At 41.0% G+C, this 19,359-nt stretch overlaps 1 protein-coding gene across 1 annotated transcript; it reads right to left on the bottom strand.

Annotated features, from left to right (window-relative positions):
• Positions 1 to 489: 489 nt before the first annotated feature.
• Positions 490 to 17,405, bottom strand: LOC140952648 (uncharacterized). The gene is made up of 10 exons (XM_073402086.1): positions 16,401 to 17,405; positions 13,776 to 13,930; positions 12,133 to 12,275; positions 9,916 to 11,279; positions 9,060 to 9,209; positions 7,923 to 8,057; positions 6,662 to 6,818; positions 5,260 to 5,480; positions 3,059 to 4,581; positions 490 to 1,603 (listed from the first exon to the last, which is right to left on the bottom strand). The coding sequence occupies exons 1-10, from the start codon at positions 17,323 to 17,325 to the stop codon at positions 1,022 to 1,024; spliced, it is 5,355 nt and encodes a 1,784-aa protein (XP_073258187.1). The 5' UTR covers positions 17,326 to 17,405; the 3' UTR covers positions 490 to 1,021.
• Positions 17,406 to 19,359: the final 1,954 nt, after the last annotated feature.

The following is a 19,359-nucleotide window of genomic DNA, read 5'->3' as shown; positions in this document are numbered from 1 at the left end:
GTCTTCTGCGACTGTTTCGCAAGCTTTCAACTCGCCAAAACCTTCATCTTAAAGCCGAAATGTTCAGCTTTCATTCGAAATACTTCGTTTACCGATAACTGAAAAGGGCGCCTCAAAAATTGAGTTTTTGTTTTAAGTGTCCGGATACTGGTACCGTCCGGATACTGGGCAACATACTGTACTGGGTTTTGCCATAAAGAGATGTTGCGCTAAAACTCGGTGCTTAAACGGGAAATTGCAACGATGACAGTGGTCAGACAAAAACTCACTAATAAAGTGAAATCGAATCGTCTTATGGAGACAGTGGAGGACGTGAATAAGGGATCACGAGTTTTCTTTTCTCTCTTTGAACTTTTTTGCGACCTCGCCATGAACATTCGCCTTCTTTTAGCTTATAAATGAGGTCTAAAAAGGTTTTTTGGATCACATTTATAAGCCAAAAAAAGGCGAATTCTTCTGGAGAGGTTGCAAAGAGAGAAAATAAAAGTCGTGATCCGTTTTCACGTCCTCATAGTCTCCCTAAACATCGCATTAAGCCTGATTTCAAAACAATATCCGGATCGTTTCCATCGCTTGAGTCGCCTAAGAATGGGTTCAATCGAGGCGATCATACGGAAAGACCTTTGATGCGATGCAGGACGATTCGGAAGACTGATGGGATCGAACATTAATAAAACAAATAGACGGCTTTCAATATAATCGTCCTCCAAAATCGACGCGATCGAGACGATCCGGACAAGTAGTGGCCATTTTAAGATTGCACGAGAAACTGGGTCTGTGTTGTGTCAAACTGGATTATTCTGACCCAGCACCCTTTAAAAGCCGATACAAGAAGCGAAAGACTTCACTGTTTCCAAAGCTCTCCCCGTCATCTTAAACACTTACTGGTGTTACCCCAAGTAATGGAAACACGATAGTGTTTCCAATTTTGCAAAAGGAAAACCAACCGGTGATATTACTGTTTGGTGAACTGTGTTTTCCCCAGAGAAAATAACACCTTACTATTGCATTTCAAAGAATGTCAAAGGTGAGTGTCTAATTTGTCCTTACCCTCCTGTTGCTCCTCGGCAGCAATGTTTTTTTCTTGTTCTTGTTTTTCACCCACAGAGTCCTGTCCTTGTATATTCTCAGAATCTGTGGGAGGAAGACTCTCAGATGGACTTTGTTGTGTTTCGGTCAGTGTTTCGTTGTCCTTGTCTTGTTGTTTCTCTGCTGATTGTTGATCGTCATCGGCTGATTTATGCACCTCTTCAATTTCCTTCTCTCCTTCTTCTGCAGACTGTTTCTCGCTCACATTTTCACTACTTTCGTCCTTGGAAGTACTCTCCACTTCGTTTGCTTTATCCAGTGTTTCCTCTTCCTCCTGAACACTTCCGTCTTGTTGAGACTTACTACCCTCTACCCCCACGTTTTCTTGCTTTTGCCCCTCGTCCTCCCCTCCCTCAGCAATGCTTTCAATCTCTCCCAGTTTCTCGATATTCTCTTGAGGAAATAGTTCGTCCAGCAATTCGGAATTGCGCAATTTCCACTCATAAATTGACCTTCTGTTGATTTGTGGCTGGCTAAGAAGCTCTTCAAGGTCAGAAAGATGCTTCTCTTTATCCTACAAACGCAAGAAGATAGTTGTTGTTGGTAGTCGAGAATGCGAGGTTACACTGATACCACCATTAACGTGCGACTTCGCCCACCTCCCCGCTGTATCGTGGTCAAAATTCTTCACAAGCATTTGCCTTTTTTATGGGGGGGGGGGGGGGGGGGATTTTTCTTCTTCTATTATAAAGAGTGAAAAGCGGAGTTCGGAACTATTATTTTTACTTACGTTTCCTCCAAAAAACATGAGTTTTTACCTACAGTTATTTTGAAATATCACGCTCCAGCTCTTTTTGAGGGGAGTGGGGGCCTGAACTAGCCTGAGTAGCAAGTTTTTCTGTGCGGTTTAGGAGAAAAGAACGAGGAACGAGAGTCAAAGACCGCGAGAAAAGTGGCGCAAGTAAAAGAGCGGGGAGGGGGTGGGGAAGAAAGGAAGGAAACGCTTGCAGACAAACCCCGGGATTTTGAAAAACACCCACCTGACCTGTCATGCCTGAGTTCGCGCACCGACATAATAAAAATAATACGCGTATCAGGTACCATACATGACCTCTCAGTATGAAACAAACCTTTGATCGACACATGTCAATATTGTTTGACTTGCTGAGCCAATCAGGCGCTGCGTTCGCTGGCGACCGCAGGTTTTCAAAATCGAGGGGTTTGTCTGCAAGCGTTTTCTTCCTTCCCCTCCCCCTCCCCCTCCCCCTCTTTTACTTTTTGGCTCTCGTTTCATTTCTCGCGCGGTCAAAACCGCAAGTCCCCTTCCTCGGTATTTCTTTGCTCTGAAACCGAACGGAAACGCTTGCTACGCAGGCTAGGCCTGAACTGGATGTGAGGCTTCATTGCGGTTAAATGTCCAGAGCAGCATTTTAAATTCTATTTAGTGGTATTTCGATAATCACTATATAGAAAAGTGAACCCGAGGGGTTATACACCAGTTGGTAAGACTTATTTCATACTAGTGCACAGTAATGTCTTATGTTGTATTTGCGGAAGTTGCGCTTGCAAAATCCACGAAGTACGTTAAGGGATAAATTTCGTTACGTTCTGAAAACGTCTATTAGCTTTGATACTGCTTTTTTTTTTTGCCATTTACACACACATTTATTTTGAAAATTTCCAGTAGTTTCGGAGTTAAATGTACATGGAGGGCCATACCGAAAAAGGAAAGAACGCTGACACACATTTTACAACCTTTAAAGAAAGTGCGGAAAGCGCCAGAGTGAAGATGGTTACCCGCCGTTTCGAGACAAGTCATTGAGAGAAAAGTCGTTTCGAGACAAGTTGATTCAGTCGAAGGGAGGAATATTCACCCCGAGTGTTTTTCTTTTTCACGCGTAAACAATACTTGGAGTGATCGAAATTGTTGTGCAGTCTCACTGCCTGAGTTCGTATCGAAGAGACTTGTGTCGAAACAACTTGTATCGAAACGATCTGTTTCCATGAAGATCCTTTTCGTAAAACTCACCTTCAGAGTTCTTTCCAATGTTCTAAGTCGAAGGAGTGTCTTATCATCCTCTTTTGCATTGGAAAACGCCCGCAGTCTTTCTGCACCATCCACCACTGGCTCACCATATATGGACAGGCGCGCTTTCCTAATATTTCGGCACATCACCATAAACTGATCCTCTTCGGGCAACGACGAAATCGATTCCCGGCCGCTGTTAGTCGACTTAATTGAGCTTCTGTCAGAGGACTTTCGGCGCTTGGGAGACTTTTCTTCGTCGGTCTCAGGTGCCACTGACCAAGCCTGCTTTCTGTCTAAAGAGAAGTACCATTTAGTTTTAGATGGGGACAGTGGTGGGGTTACCGATGGCTCGCTCTCCAACTGTTCGGCAGAACTAGCTTCTGATGGCGTTACCTCCTCCATGATTTCTGGTTCTGAGGTCTGCTGGGAAGACTGCTCTACTTTCTCAGATGTAGACACTGCGGTCGAGGTCTTGACTGTTTCGGAGATTTTAATGGAGGATTTAACAGTTTCTACAACCGTAACTGTGCTTTTCGTCGTTGTGACGCTCACAGCTCCATCCGCTCTATCCACAGCAGATTCGGCCTCTGTCGACAATTCCTGCTTTTCTGTCTTTTCTGCCACTTCTGCAGAGATCTTGGAGCTTTCTTCAGTTCCTCTGTCTTTTTCTGGGACTGCATCACCAGAGCTTGGTAACATTGGCGTTTCCAAGTCACATGAGGATGCCTCAACAGAAGATGTTGTCTCAACAATCACCCTTTCGCTTCCCACAAACACCTTATCTACCATCACGGAGACTGTGTGTTTAGTGGTTTTAAACTCTTCGCTTGCAGGTTTCTCTTCTTGACTGTCCTCTGTGGATTCTGAGAGAGAAGGGGCGACGACTAGTACTGTTTGCTCTTTGATTGGCACTTGGGTCGATTCTCCAGGTGCAGGTGGTGCATCACTAGATTGTGTTTCTTGGTCGTCAATGGATGTCGGGGTTGTGTCTGGAGCGTCACTAAGTGTTAAATCTGTGTCACTAGGTGCCAAGGGTGCGTCACTGGGTGTTGGAGCTGTGTCGCTAGGTGCCAGGGGTTCATCGCTAGGTGCTGTGGATGCATCGCTATCAGGTGCCAAGGGTGTATTACCAGGTGCTGTGGGTGAATCGCTATTAGGTGCCAAGGTTGTATCATTGGTTTTCGGAGGTGCGTCACTAGGTGCCAGGGGTTCGTCGCTGGGTGCTGTGGGTGCATCGATATTAGGAGAAACGGGTGCATCAGAAGGTGCTGTGAGTGCATCGCTAGGTGCCTCACTAGGTGTCGATGGTTTGTCGGCACTAAGGGTTGTGATAGCACCGCTAGGTTCATCCTTAGGTTGTTCTTCGAAAGATTCTGGGACTGTGACATTAGGGACAACAGTTTCTTTACCTTTCTCCTCTGTTTCCTTGAGTATCTCCTTGCTGAAGGAACCAGGCATGGACCTCCGACGGGTGGTCTTGAAATCTTCTACGTCTTCCAAAAATTCGTGACGTCCTCCAACAGCTAACAGAATAAAATAACACGCACGCATATTCACGTAAAGTTGAAGTAGTGAGTTGTGGTTCAGATCCTCTTTCCAGTCTCGGAAGAATCATGAAGAAGGTGGAAATTCTAATCTGTTCAGAGCAGGGGTTTCGGGCTACATGGGGGGCGGGGCAGATGGGGGCTTACGTCTATATGATTTCTACGGTGGTTCGAAAAAAGAGAGAAAAAGGGTCGAAAAATTCACATATTCAATAACCTACGGTATAAAAATGAGCCACTCCTTCTAACTTATGAGAATCTCTTCGGTAAGGACAGTGCAACTCGGTAACTTTAGCAACGAAGACGGAAAATAGGAGAAGAACGTCAAAAAAGCAAAACAAACACTTGCACGTGCAGCACACCTTTTGGTACATTTCTTTGCCGTCCCCGCTCGACCACCACGTGAAATTTCCTTACGCGACGTTCTTTGGAGCACGTAAACACTACGTCGAATTTTTCTGCCACTTTCTGAACTTTCGTGCGGTTCCCAAGAATTCAACTCCAAGGAAAATTCACGTACCGTTGACATTTAAAGCAACAAAAATTGAAAAAAAAAAACGTAGATTTATTTTGAAAGTAACGTTGTGGCTGCCGTCGCCGTCCTCGTTGCTAAAGCTCTCTATTAAACAGGAACAAAGGAAAACCGCGAACACTAACCAAGAACAGAACTGTGGCGCTGAGCTGAATTACTTCCTGATTTCCTTCGCATGACTACTTCATCCTTGACTGACAGCTGGTTCTGTTTGGACATCTTCTGAATGATTTCACCTTTGGACGCGGCTGCTAACACTCTTAGCCAATTGTCCATCTCCTCCTTACTGTCCGCCATAAACAAGTAGATCTGAGGTTTAGTTCCCGGCTGTTCACACTTAAAACAGCTGGTAAAGAAAGAAAACACACCTTTAATTTAAGGAAGTGAATCGGTTTCAAAATTAGGTGATCATTTAGTTCAGCAACAGCGACAATTTTCTATGGTCTGTACTCTTATCGACCATACAAACTTCTGTAATTTGAATTCCCCCCAAAAAACTTTGCTTGGCTATCGGGGCAAGAGAGAACGGAATTCACTAGCCCGATCGCAAAATCTTTTCTGAGCCCCGGACTATTGGACACGACTTTCTTTGCACACTTACATGACGTCACTCTAGAACGCTGTGCTAGAAAAAGGCAAGAGTATGCTTTTATTTGTTCTTTCCCTCTCTCAGCAGTGCGCACTGCCGAGAAGGAGAAGGTATTCGAAGGAAACACCCAGAAAAGCCAACTTAAGTCGGGGATAGGGATAATTTATATACTACATCTAGCGTAACAATTTTCTGATTGTAGTTATGTCGCTGACTGTATCACCTACTCTCTTACTGAAGCATGTCTATGTTGCATAGCTTGATGGCGCGAACTGAAGCGACAAGAAAAACTGTTTAATTTCAGTGTACAGATTTGTTTCCCCTTCAGTAACTATTACTAAAATGAAGATCGCTAATAACAGGACATAACCACCGAAACTACGAATAGTAACAGTCGGTAATCAGACCGTAATTTCCGACCAAATTTGCCCCATGTTGGACCGAACTCTTAACCAGCGGTAGGATATGACAAGCGCAGGGATAAAAACCCAAAGACTATCATTTTGAAGCTGGCGATCTGTGTAGTATTTGAAGATATTAAGAGAGAAAATAATGTACGTCGGTCCTACAACTTTCTAGTTTGTCCGACTAAACTGGTTACCGGGTCCTTTGCAAAGACATTATTATTTGCTGCCCTGTAGTATTCTTGATGTTTTAAGGGGGCATTTCTGGTCCCATAATTTTAACCCCTCACCAATTTTCGTTCATGAAACACATCCGAAAAATCAACGAAAAATTCCCGCATGTTCATTGACCCCACCTCTACGACCTTATTGAGCCATTTTTGACTGAATGAAATACTGGCTATAGATTTGGAAACAAAAAAGGCAGGAAGGCAGGAATACACGAAAAACAAGGCTTTTCGCCCACCTCCCCCCCCCCCCCCCTCCCTCCCTCTCCGCGCTCCATAAATATGGCGCTCATTGGTAAGGACTTACAAGTTCTTTTTGGTTTCAGGAGCTTCTGCAACCGTGACGTCCCTCATCTTAATAATCCCACCGGCCTCAGGGTCAAAGGCAGTTTTAAAGTAATAAAGCTTGCCATCCTTCAGTACCACCCACTTTCGCTTCCAGCTTGATAAAAACAGCATTCCACCTGTAAAAAGGATCACAGAACATGTCGCAAGTCAGAAATGGGCTCGAATCCTCTTGGAAGAACTCCGATCTTTTATTGTATTTCTCCGAGTCGCCTGTGTCTTCCAGATTTTAAATACCTTAGTCACCTTTTTGCGGGCGACAAGAGGAGCCCGTAATCCTAATCTCCAGGTTGCACGGCGTTCGTTCGGACTTCCACTGAGAATGCATGGAATACACTGAACGCAATCTGATTACACGCCTTTGGACCTTCTATCACTCGTAATCTGATCATTGTCACAGTTTGATATTCGATCACGTGAAACCTAAGCAGAACAATTTTGCTGGAAAAAAAGCGTTTTGAGCTTCGACCGTTGTCGTTGTAAGCTTTTTTCTAAATTAACGGAGGGGGCCAAGGCTAGCGCTCGGCGATACATCAGCTTTTGAATCTCTCTTTGACAACAAGTATACCCCATTAATGCATCATCAAGAGGAACGGCCATGAGAAGTAAAATAATGATCACCAAAGAGAAAATGCCTTAATTTTATCAAATTCTCTCACATAATTATGTCATGAAATGTACGCTTATTGCATCGACCTTTGCGCTGGTCAACGCAGATCGTTTTCCTTCGTCATTGACAAAACTGTACAGATTGTCTAAATCATGAGCGGTCATACCACAGTGTTATGACTGATGAGGTTGCTACTCATTAGGAAGAAAAGATTCTGAGTTTCCTGAGTCCGCCTTTGAAACAACATTGATCATGTATTTTACACTTTTTTCCGCTTCTCTTGCAGACTTTAAAATATTTTCCCCTTATTTTCGACGTTTCGACGTTTCGTTGTTGTTTTTGCAGAATGTACTTTCAGATGTAGATTTCTTGCAGGATCAAATGCATCAAAATCGATCACCTAACGAGTTTTCTTTCCAGACAAAACGTATGCTTTTAACATCTTCACTAAATCTGTTGGCGCTCTGAACAAAAAAACTCCTCACTACTGCAAGAAATGAGATTTTCCCTGTCTTTTTTTTCCCAATCCCTCGACTTTTCGATGACCGCAGTAACCCTAATTAAAGAAATAGAGGAACCAGCATGGTGACTTTCCCACCGCAAGTTCTCGTACCTTTCTTAGAGAGCCATCCCTCATGATCAGCCTCACCCAGAGATCGGCAGGATACTCGAAGATCAGGTTTACCTTTAGGACTAGCTGGTTCAGAAACTTGTTCAGGTGTACCAATCACCTCAACCTCTTTACCACCTACAAAACAAAACACAGTAATCTTTAAAGGAGCCGAGTCGCGGAAATTAGCCAAATTTAGTCATCACAAAAATGGCCACTAAATAGAATGACATACAAGGGTAACCGCTTTGCCCATAGACTACGAGTAGTCCTCATTTTTCCTCAGGGTTAGTAAAGCGAGCGAAACGCGAGCGCGTGTGAAAATCATCCCATGCAAGAAAGGCGAAACGCGTCTCGCCTTTCTCGAGTGGGATGACATGATTTTCACGCGCGCTTGCGTTTCGCTCGATCTACTATCTCTGAGTAAAAATGGGGACTACTCGTAGTCTACTTTGCCCAGTGATGGAACATTTAAAAACGAGAGCGCTCATTTGTTTGCTTGTTTGCTTTTTTTTACTTCGAGGGTTATAGCCTTAGAAGACAGCCGACATTTCGCGAAGACACCACCTGTTTCTCCCCACGAAATGACGTCTGAGGAACGAGCGTAGAAATTCCTTACAGATGACGCGTCACTACCTAGATCTGGGTAGTGACGTGTCACCAGTAAGGAATTTCTACGAAGATCAACGATCAACGAGCCCTAGTTAACAAACCAAGATAAATACTATCCTTCATTACATTAATTTTTATTGTTAATAATTGAGCAAATATCAAAGAAGGCCAAGATGGACAACGTTGAAGAAGACTAGAGCGGATAGCAGACTTTTTTAAAACTGACGTTCACTTGTCAGATTTTCAAAGTTCACCTCTGCGGTTTGTAACTTTGAATGTATACGCTTGGAAAACAAATATTTGAAGATAAATATTGCTAAATAATTTTAATTATTATTCTCTTCTTAAAAGAAGAGAAATGAAATAAAATAAACGGGACCAAAATATCATTAAGTAGTTCAATTTCAATGGTTGCATCTGCAGGACCTTACACACATCGGACTGTATTACATAGCTGCCTACATAATTGTCTCCGAGATTGCAAGGGTTTAAAGACTATCTGATGCTGAAATCAGCAAAAATACTTGCCTTCACCATCCTTCTCAGCATAGCTTATCCTCATCTGCATACGTCGTGTCTTGGGACTGTATGAAGCACTCACTTCTTTTCTTAAGACAACAGATTGCTTTGAAATTTCATCTTTAGCTTCTTCTGATTCTGGCGAGGACACTTTCTCCGCTGAAATGATAATGGACACCTTGATAAACTACCCAGAGCTCACTTTCGCTTTTAACGTCAAAGATAATATCATTGTTGATAAACTACTCCTTAATTCTGGCACGAAATTTCGAAATTTCAGCGTTAAATTATAATTTGACTTTTGAAATTACAAAATTGCTATAACAACGTTCCAGGTTTATAGTGCTACGAATGAAGATGTCAGGGCTTGAAAAGACTCTGTAAATAACCTAAACAGAGGAAAGCGCACAATTTTCTAACGAACATTTTGTCGACAAATTTAGAAAATTAGGAACTTTAAAAGTATGCTTTCAACTTTTCGGTGAATGGAGTTCACGATAAAATCAGCAAACAAAGGATAACCTTCGAGGGTAATTTGGCACCCATGGTATTAACACGCGCTTTGACCAAATTCTAATTATATCCCGAGACTTTAGAAATTTGACAAATCTTACTTGAAAGACTTTCCTAATTTTACTCGTCATCATTTGTTACGATTACACAGGCGTATTGTAGAATTTGACACTATTACTGTACAAAGTCTATGGGGTCAGTTACGAACGGAGCTAAATTAGCCTCCCATGCAGACTTTCTTCGTGCTTCGTCTAGAACGTCTGCGTGGGAAGGCCACAGCTAAATGTACATTATAAATTGAGTGCAGACTTGACGTTACCTTGGCAGTACTTGTAATGGAAAGCCAACCTACCTCCCTTCTCTTTGTCCTTATCTTCTGGTTTGGATTCAGTGTCTTTTCCTTTATCCTCAGCAACTATCACACTTTCTGGAGCTTCCGCGGCACTGACTTCAGTTTTTGATTCAGCATACTTTTCCCCTACAGAATCTATCTGAGTTACTGCTCCCTCTGCACCATTATGTTTGTCTTCAACATTTGTTGTTTTTATCTCTGAAGTTGCATCAGCTTCTTCAGATATTCCCTCCTCTAACTTGTCCGTTGCTGTTGTCTCTGCTTCTTTTCCATACACTTTTTCCTTATCAGTTAATTCTTCTTCAACAGTTTCCAAAGTTTGACCAACAGCTTGGCTAGTCACACTCTCAGTCACTTCTAACTTTGGAGATGTGGCGTCTTCCTGCCCTTTCTCAGCACCAGCATCTGCTACGTTACTTTCTACTGCAGGCGGTGCATCCTGCTGTTCTTGGACTTTGTCACCTTCTGCCTTTTCCGCAGAAGCACTCGCTGACCCAAGGTCCTTAGTTTTCTTGCTCTTTCGTCGCGCAAAGAAGCCACCAAAAATACCAGAAGTTTTCTTTTTCTTAGGTGACGGCTGAGAGTTTGCTTCTTCCTCTGAGGGCTCTGTGTGAGCACGTTTAACAGCCTCCTTATCAGAGTCTTTGTTCTCCACCTCTTCCTCCTTTGGTCCTTCAACATTTTCTTTGCCCTTCTCTAATGGGGCGCTTTCTATTGACACTGGTTCTTCTTTAGCCTCTTGTGTTTCTACCGGAACTTCCTTTGCAGCATCCGTCGCAGCCTGGGAAGTTTCTTCGATATCTTCTTGACTTTCGGCTTCAGCAGTAGGTTTCCCTTCAACATTTCCAGTTAGTTCTTCTTCTCCAGCAGCTGCCTTGCTCTCAGTTTCGTGCTTGGCATCAGCACCACTGGAATCTCCTACCTCAGTAGATTCCTTGCCTTCACTTTCTTGCTTAGTTTCTGGGCCATCCTTGCTATCCTCCACCTCTGCACTCACCACGGCCTCAGTTGCTGGCTTTACCTCAGCACCATCACTGGTCCCTTTTACCTCCGGTTGCACATTGGCGTCGTCCTGAAGAGGCTCTGACGCATCTTTGACACCAGTATCATCACTTGTGTCAGGAGCAGCTGGATTAGTTTCGGGTGTGTCCTTTATTTTAGTATCTTTACTACTCGGACTAGCTTCAGCTTCCTTCTCTTGATGTTCTTTATCTTTATCTTTACCACTAGAGCTGGCCGCTGGAGGACTTTCTGGACTCCCTTTAGACTTTTTACGCCGCCCAAACAAGGTGTCTATGACAGACCTCTTCTTTGGAGTGGTTTGTGGACTTCCTTCTTTGGGTTTTCGAGGGCCCTTTGGTGAGCTTAAAATAAAACAACGAAACGCCCCTTCAAATCTCAGTGAAATTTTAACTGAATCCATGTCAACAAACATTCCCTTTGAGATCACAGCATTGTTAGATAATTAAGAGAAGAATACCAGTAGTTTAACGCCAGTGTAATGGATTGACAGTTTCACTCTTTATCAAGAGTTTTCTTCAAGGGAGCTCACTGATGAAAGCTTGTGTAGCCACAGCTTTACATCACAATTTTTATGCTTAAAAACACAGCTCTTTGAAACGAAGTTCCATAGCTTATTGCACACATGGCAGCACACAAAATTAATTACTTAACGCAATAAGTGCCAAGCATACTGCTAGCATTAGTATTGTTGCCAGCATCTTTTATGGTGACAAATTTAATACCATGATAACATGATGCAATGTTCATTGTCGCATGGCTGAGATAAAAATTAATTCTCTATTTGTCACCATACTGTTTTTGCACTGAAGGAGAGTGAATCCATGATGTTATGTCCACAACTGTTTTAACAATAACCGAGTGATTTCTCACACACTGATTGGTGGGGAGTTGTAATGGTCAATATAAGTGTAGACCATGGGAATGGCATGATGGTGGCACAATTTGTTTTTCTCTTTCTCAGGTGCATGTTTTTCCTAACAAATTCAACAGGAACGGACATTAAAAATTGTCAAATAATATTTAATTGCTGAAAACAAACCGACAACAATTTTCCATGGCCTATACTCTTTATATTGACCATAGACATGAAAACCACTGGCCTGCAGCTCATGGTTCCCATGGTCTACAAATATTAAGTGGTTACACACTGATACATGTAATATTAAGACCTTGCCTTTTCACTCTTATACCTACTTTGATGTAATTGGTACTCGGTGCACAACCCCACCCACAATACTTGTGGAGTAACTGACTACCTCCTCAGGTTTTTCCTTTGTTGGGGTATCATCCGTGACATCTGTGTACCAGATTGTCATTGACCTTGCAGCAACATCTTCCTACTCATAAATAAACAGACATCTATTGTCAATGGAATTTGTCTTCTGCATAAATTATGGGTGTATTTCAGGATGATGCAGATAAACAACACTGGAAATAAAAAGAGTTAAAGCTCTCCACAACAGACACCTTGGGAAAAGAGGAGGTTGCCATCGTGCTATTGTATCCACTGAAACAACAAAGGCCTTTGTTGAGAGGTGCCCATAAGTAGAGGTTTGAATCTACTTCAAAATACAAATAAATAAGTGTAAAATCTGAAATAGTGTAGGATCAGGGCAAAAAGTTGAGACATTGAGACGTTTCTCGAAAGTACCGATAATTAATGGGCCCGGTAAGCTGTTGTTGTTTACATTCAAGATCAAGGTTTCAATAGTTTTGTATCTAAAATGATAAATTAATGAAACAAAATGGAGCATTTTGCTAGCCAGGACCCGCGCTCTTATTCTTTATATTTCGATTTGAATATTTGATTTTGGGCCCGAAAAGGTACTGGGATGTTCGAGAAACAGGCCCCAGGACTGGATTAAGACCCTGAGAACCTCTGACCCCTCAGAAGCTTGGTATACTGAACCCTAGCCATACTGCTCTCTATCTTTGAATTTCCTTAAAGAGAAAACAAAGCAAAAGAGTGATATTGAGCACCTTTCGACACTTAGACCCCTACCAGCAACTAGAATCTTGTTTCTCCTTCTTAAATATAACATTCTAATCAAGCAAAAGGGTCTGCTGGCCAAAAGCATAAACAGACCGAAGCTAAAAGCCAGGGTTCTCTGCAGAGCTCTTGCAACTGGCGAAAATCACTTTCTAGCTGACACAGAGCTGCCCGCTACTCACAGAAAATAATAAATCCATCATATTTCACTCAATTTTTTCCTAACACTTTTGTTTGTTTAATAATGGTGGCCTCCTCATGGCTAAAATTTCTTTAGTTGGTCGCCCAAAATACACTGAAATGCACTTGTCAGTAACCCCCAAATTAATTTTCACAATGAAATGGAGCAGCCTCCCCCCACCCCCTCTCCCATACCTACCCCTACACCAGTTGTGCCACATGAAAGACATGCTTTTCAATCTGATCAGTTGCCGCCTACTTAAGGTTTTTCCTTTTTACTTCAGATTTTCTGGAGAACCCTGTACAATCCACATCTAACTTAATTAGTTACTGGTTAAATTTTCTAGTCTTCTCGGATAAGGACGAAAAACCGTAGGTCATGTTTCACAGCACTTTAACCTATCTGGTTCTTGTGGGACGTAAAAGAACCCACACCACTGTTCAAAAAGATTAGCTAGGGATGTAGACCCCGATGGTGAGGCCAACCTTTCCTGGGCTGGGAGGGTTATCTGTTAGGAGAGATCTTATAATTTTAATATAGGGATTAACCTCATGATTCTCCTTCAGGTGTTGTAATGGCTACCTGTAAACAGTATATTTATTGTATGTGACTATGTACGTATATAAGTAGGGCATCATACATGTATCGATCCGTTGGTACATGTACCTTAACAGGTGATGTTGCACTGCCTCCAATATCCCCAACTGTCTTTGATCGCCCCTTTTTGGTCTTGTCATCTTCACTTTTGTCTGAGTCTTTTGCAATCTCTGGACTGTCCATGGTTACCGATCTTCTCTTCTCCACAGCATTATGGTCTTCAGCTAAAAATAATTAAAGTAATAATGACAATGAAATTAATAATGATAATAATAAATATTATGTATTCAAAATATTTCTCCATCTCTGATTAGCTCAAATCCCATGGATAATTCATCATAACCAGCTACTGTTGACCAAATTTGGAAGAATTTTGGGATATGTGAAGAATGACGTCAATTCTACAGCATAATTCCCAGAAAACTGGACAGTTAACTGAGAAGAGCTGGGGGACAAGGTTGAGTTGGTTTGGTCACTTCACGAGGAAGAACTATTGGCTAAAAACAAAGTAAGGCGGTTGACACTTGCTATTTGGAGAATATTTGCAGAACTGAACAACCCTTTATCTCTTAAACTTGCCGATAAACAGGCAACTGAAGATGATCTTTACATCAATGGAGGTATTAAAGCATGTTTTAGCTTGTTTCTAAACTGGGAATTATTTTGAATGAATAATGAAACAATTAGGCTTATGTATCATCTGAAGAATTCTGGAGATCTCGGAGAGTGTTATCCGCAACACCCTCCTCGATCTCCAGAATTCTTCAGATGATACTCAGCCTCATCCAATAATTGTTATTTATAATATAACTCATTGGTGAATATCAGAGGTATATATATACAGTCGACTCTCTTTTAACGGACACCTCTATAGGACTGACACCTCTGTAAAACTTACACTTAGAGTTGGTCCCTGCCTTTCTTAACTCCCTTTATTTGACTCTCTATAAGACAGGCATCTCTCTGAGACGGACACCAGTGCCAGACACTAGTGCCAGTCCCAAAGGTGTCCGTCTTAGAGAGAGTTGACTGTACCAGCAAATAGCTACATACAAATTACTCAAGACAATACAAGAATCAGCTAGCCAGCCAGAAGTTTGCAAATCTAGATATTGTATGTACTGGATATCTAACTGGGAGATGCATGTTCTGTCAATTACTACTTGGGTCAGAGTGTCTGAAAGAGGTAACCATTATAAAAAAAATGCACTCAATTTTGATTTCTCTACACTACAAACACAGGTGTGTAATGAAGAAAATTTGATTAAATTAGGGTAAGAGTGATCAAAGCGTCATTTGTGTGTGCAAAAACAATAAGATATCCCTACAATAAAAAGGCATGTCCAGAGCTTTATAAACAGGCAAGTGGATGGAATAAAAGTTTTCTTCTCTTTTCAAAGGAATTACTGGTACATTTAACAAACACAGACACAATAAAAATCTATTTGCACCCAAGAAAATGTTTTCATATCATCCATATAAATGTGTTGGTGAAATGATGGCAGATACCGTGAACAGACCTTTTCAGCTATTGATATGGACCAGTTAGGGCAAATTTGTCAACTCCACTGGAAAGAGCACCTTTAAATTAATAACACTGCCAAGTTTAAAAGTGATTTGTTAAAAAACTAATGAGGATATAGTGCCTTTAAGTCACAAAATTTTACAGACAATAAATAGTACTAAAAATCTGTAAATTTTAGCACCTTTTCAGAGGTATATCTTCCCTTGCTTATGATGTATCACTTTCAAACTTGGAGATTTTACTAGTTTTAAGGTACTATGTCCAGTGGTGCCGAGAAAGATTTTCCTGACTAGTCCGTGTCAATAGCATGGAAGGGTCTATTAGGTCAACAGCTAAAGCGTATTAGTAAAATCCAACTAGTGGTCTATTACCAATGCTGAGTTCTGATTGGTTGAACTACTACTAGGCTATATGTTATAGCCCAATAGTAGTGAAAAGCGCCGGATTTTGGTGGCAAAAAAGGATTAAAGTCTAGCTTTATCTAGCTAAAGTTGTTTTGTCTTGATATTTTGACCTACTAGTTGGATTTTACTAAAACAATTATTCCTTTCGCCCTCATGGCCTCTGAGTCAATAATTATAGCCTATTCATGCTCGAGGAATAATAAATTGTTAATTAGTAAAATCCAGCTAGTGGTCTCTTATCAATGCTGCATTCTGATTGGTTGAGCTACTACTTAGGCTATATGTTATAGCCCACTAGTAGAGAAAAGCACCAGCTTTGAAAACCAAAATGATGGCAGCTGAATTGCGTTTTGCTAGCTAAAGTTGTTTTGTCTCGATATTTTTGACCAACTAGTTGGATTTTACAAAAAAATTTTTTTTCTATTTTACTAGAACTAACTTTTACTATTTTACTAAGGCTATTGACTCAGAGCCCATTCGGGCTCGAGGAATAATTGTTAATTACCTCAACCTGTTACAAAAGTTACATTGTGCAAGTGAGACGTTGATTAAGCAGCATTGATTACTTTTTTTCTGTAATCTGAATTTCCCAAAAACCTTCACTTGCCCTTCAGGCAAGTTAAGAACAGAATTCACAACCCCGACTGCAAAATCCACTGGCCCTGGGCTATCGGACATGACTTCCTTTGCACACTGGGTTTGGCTGCATTATCAAAAGGCTAAATACATAAATCTATGGGTAACTTGGTATATTTCTTTTATTACCTATTTTTGCTGCCTGACCACTCTCTTCACTGGGCCCGTTTTGATGTTGATCTCCATTCTGTTGTTTTCCAGCTGTAGTTACAATTGGAACCTCAACTGCTTCTCCTTTAGCTTCAGGTTGAGTACTCTCCACTTCACTAGACACTGTTACCTCTACTTTGACTTCTTTGACTTCCTCTCCATTCACTTCCATAGCAACAGGACTCTGTTCTAAATCCTTGTTTCCATCTAAAACTTCATCTTGTTTACCATTTTCCTCCACGGTGACAGCTTCTTGATCCTCTTTAGCCTCTTCTATTTCAGCTGAAGTTTCACCCTGTTCAATGCTTGTCTCCATAGCAACAGCTACATGTTCTTGTTGATCGTCCTTAATTTCAGTGGTGGTTTCAGCTTGTTCTCCACTTCCCTCTGCTACCCTGGTAGTAGGACTCCCTTCAGGTTCCTTAACGTCACCAGATGTTTCATCTTGATCTTTTTTTGTCTCCATGGCAACAGTTTCAACACTCACTTCAGACTCTTTATGCTCATCATTTTCCTTCCCAGCATCCTCCACAACACTTTCGTTTTTAACATGTTTGTCATCTAATATCTCTTTTTGGGTTTCAATGGTTTTTTTTTCTGTGGAAATATCTCCTAAATTGTCTGCCACTTCACTCTCTTTCTGGTCGTCAACAGGCAAATCAATACCATTAACAGTCACTTCTGCAACTGGAGATTGTTCTTCTTTATTTTCACTGTTGTCATCTTTTACTTCCTCTCTTGTCTCACCCTGAACAGATACAGTTTCTTTTTCTGAGATGCCCCTTATTTCCTCTACAGGTGGGCTATGATCCTCTAAGACGTCTTTTCCAGGTGAATGTAAGTCACTGCCATCACTAACAGAGCTGATAGGCTGTTTGTCTTGTTCAGAGTCTACACCAGACATCTTGTCCTTATGTATAAAACTGTATATGTTTTGTATTTTGTATTTACCAAATCATCCTGCATGTAAGGAAAAAAATGTGCATAGTTAATTATATTTACTGGTAATAAAACAACTAGCAATTAAACATGTAGGGCCTAATTTTAAAAAAATGCTTCAAGAGACTTATACCGAAAATAATGGTCATAGCCCTTAATAAGTTCTGTGCAAGCAATTTGTTTTGAAAAACAATTTTTGTTGGAAGAAAAAGAGCATATAAAAAATAGCTAAGGTGGAAATTTTCAGGCTCACCTATCAAAGGTAACAACTACTAAGGCCAACAGAAATTCAGATGGATTTGGATCTGACTTGCAGTCAGTCACACTTTTGCAATTTTCATACCAATATAAAATCCCTCTTTTATACTGTCACTACAAGTCTCAATTTTTTCTTTACTTCTATTTCTCACAGTAATTTCTGTGTAGAACATTTTACTGGTTAAATTAGAAAGGCCTCACCACTTCAATTCAAAGCAAAATCTTACCATTGTCCAGCACTGAACATTCTGAAAATTTGGCCCTTGCTAATGGCAAAATTTTGAAAATTACATAACACCAGACCCACTGACCCACTACAGTCCCACTATCCTTTGCAGCACTAAAAACTGTGGTTCCACAAAAATCCATGCCATGCCAATGAAGGGTCATTGGAAATTCCAACAGGGAGGGTGAAAGGAAAGTAGGAAGCAAAACTGAAATGTCCAGGTGGTAGGGAGCTTCAAATCGATAAACCTTCCATGATGGGCATATGGATATTTTCTGGAAGCACAGAATGAGAGCAAGACAGGGTTTTCAGTAAGATTTTAAGTAGGTGGCAAAAGCTATGGGGTAGGCAGAGAAGGAAACAACTCGCGCCACAAGTGCAAGTTACTAGGGGGGTCCAGGAGCATCCCTCTGGAAAACTTTGAAATGTGGGCCTCTTAGAGTGCATTTCAACCATTCTGGGGCAAAAATTTGAGTATTTGAACAGAACAATGACATTGTTAAATTTTGGCTATTTTGGGGGTAATTTCCAAAGAAAAGTTGGCAGCGAGTTCACGTGAAATAGCCAGCAAATTTTGCCTGCCACAGGCTCTTATTCAGAACCCTGGTAAAATGCAACAGTATATGTTTCAGTAACCAGAGAACTTGATGCTTTGTGCCACTGTCAATGTTGCTATCAACGAATCCAGTTTTAGTCAACAGCCTGGATTTTCACAGGCCAGTTCCTTTACCATGCTGAATCAAGACATTAGCAAGCACTAAAGGCCAGCCCACCTTCTCATATAAACACAACAAACATTTTTATAAGGACATAAGGCATGAGCCAAGCCATCCCTGTAAAGTGACTGGGCTTGCTCACATCATATAAACATACATATGCCTTAGTCATTATTCATTCAAAATATTATGGTACTGACTTTATGAAGAGTTGTGGTTTGTTTGCAACCACCACAGTACAATATTACAGATATGATACACAAATTATCCTTTTAAAATTCAAGCTTTTACACATGTAGTTTCTAGATTCATAAGTGAAAAAGATAAATATATAATTTTTAACACAGAACCAAAAATAAATGGAAGTCAATCTTTTGACAACTCTGTTCTGTCTTTTTCAAGTTGTTGAAACATCAACTGAAGTTTGCATTATTTTGTTTCTGCATAAAAATATTATTATAATTTTTTCACTTACCAGTCAAGAAATTAAAAGCCTCCATGTATGAATAACTTATCTTATATGGAAGGATGTGTGGAACAGTATCAAGATTTCCGTACAGCCCCCACACATCTAGCATGATTCGGGTCTGTTCATGTTAACTGTTTGTGTGAAATAGCGTGAAATTGCTGCATGCACGGAAATATTACAGATTTTTCTTTAATAACTTACTGTTCTATGCATGCAAATTTGCTCCGAGTTGGTAATAAAAATTTAAGACAGTGATATCTTTCTGTGTCAATTAATAACTACACAGCTTATAATAGAAACTGCGCTCACACAGTAGTTTTGTTTATCAGA

This window comes from Porites lutea, chromosome 1, assembly GCF_958299795.1.
Source record: "Porites lutea chromosome 1, jaPorLute2.1, whole genome shotgun sequence".
NCBI lineage: Eukaryota > Metazoa > Cnidaria > Anthozoa > Scleractinia > Poritidae > Porites > Porites lutea.
The sequence above is the reverse complement of the archived record's forward strand: the minus strand, read 5'-3'. Positions and strand labels throughout refer to the sequence as shown.

Coding starts and splice junctions, on each gene's coding strand:
- LOC140952648 (XM_073402086.1), bottom strand. CDS start 17,325: ATGTCTGGTGTAGACTCTGAACAAGACAAACAGCCTATCAGCTCTGTT. Junction 11,280..12,132: donor CGAGTACCAATTACATCAAA/GTAGGTATAAGA, acceptor TTTTATTTTAAG/CTCACCAAAGGGCCCTCGAA. Junction 5,481..6,661: donor CCTGAAACCAAAAAGAACTT/GTAAGTCCTTAC, acceptor TTTCTTTACCAG/CTGTTTTAAGTGTGAACAGC.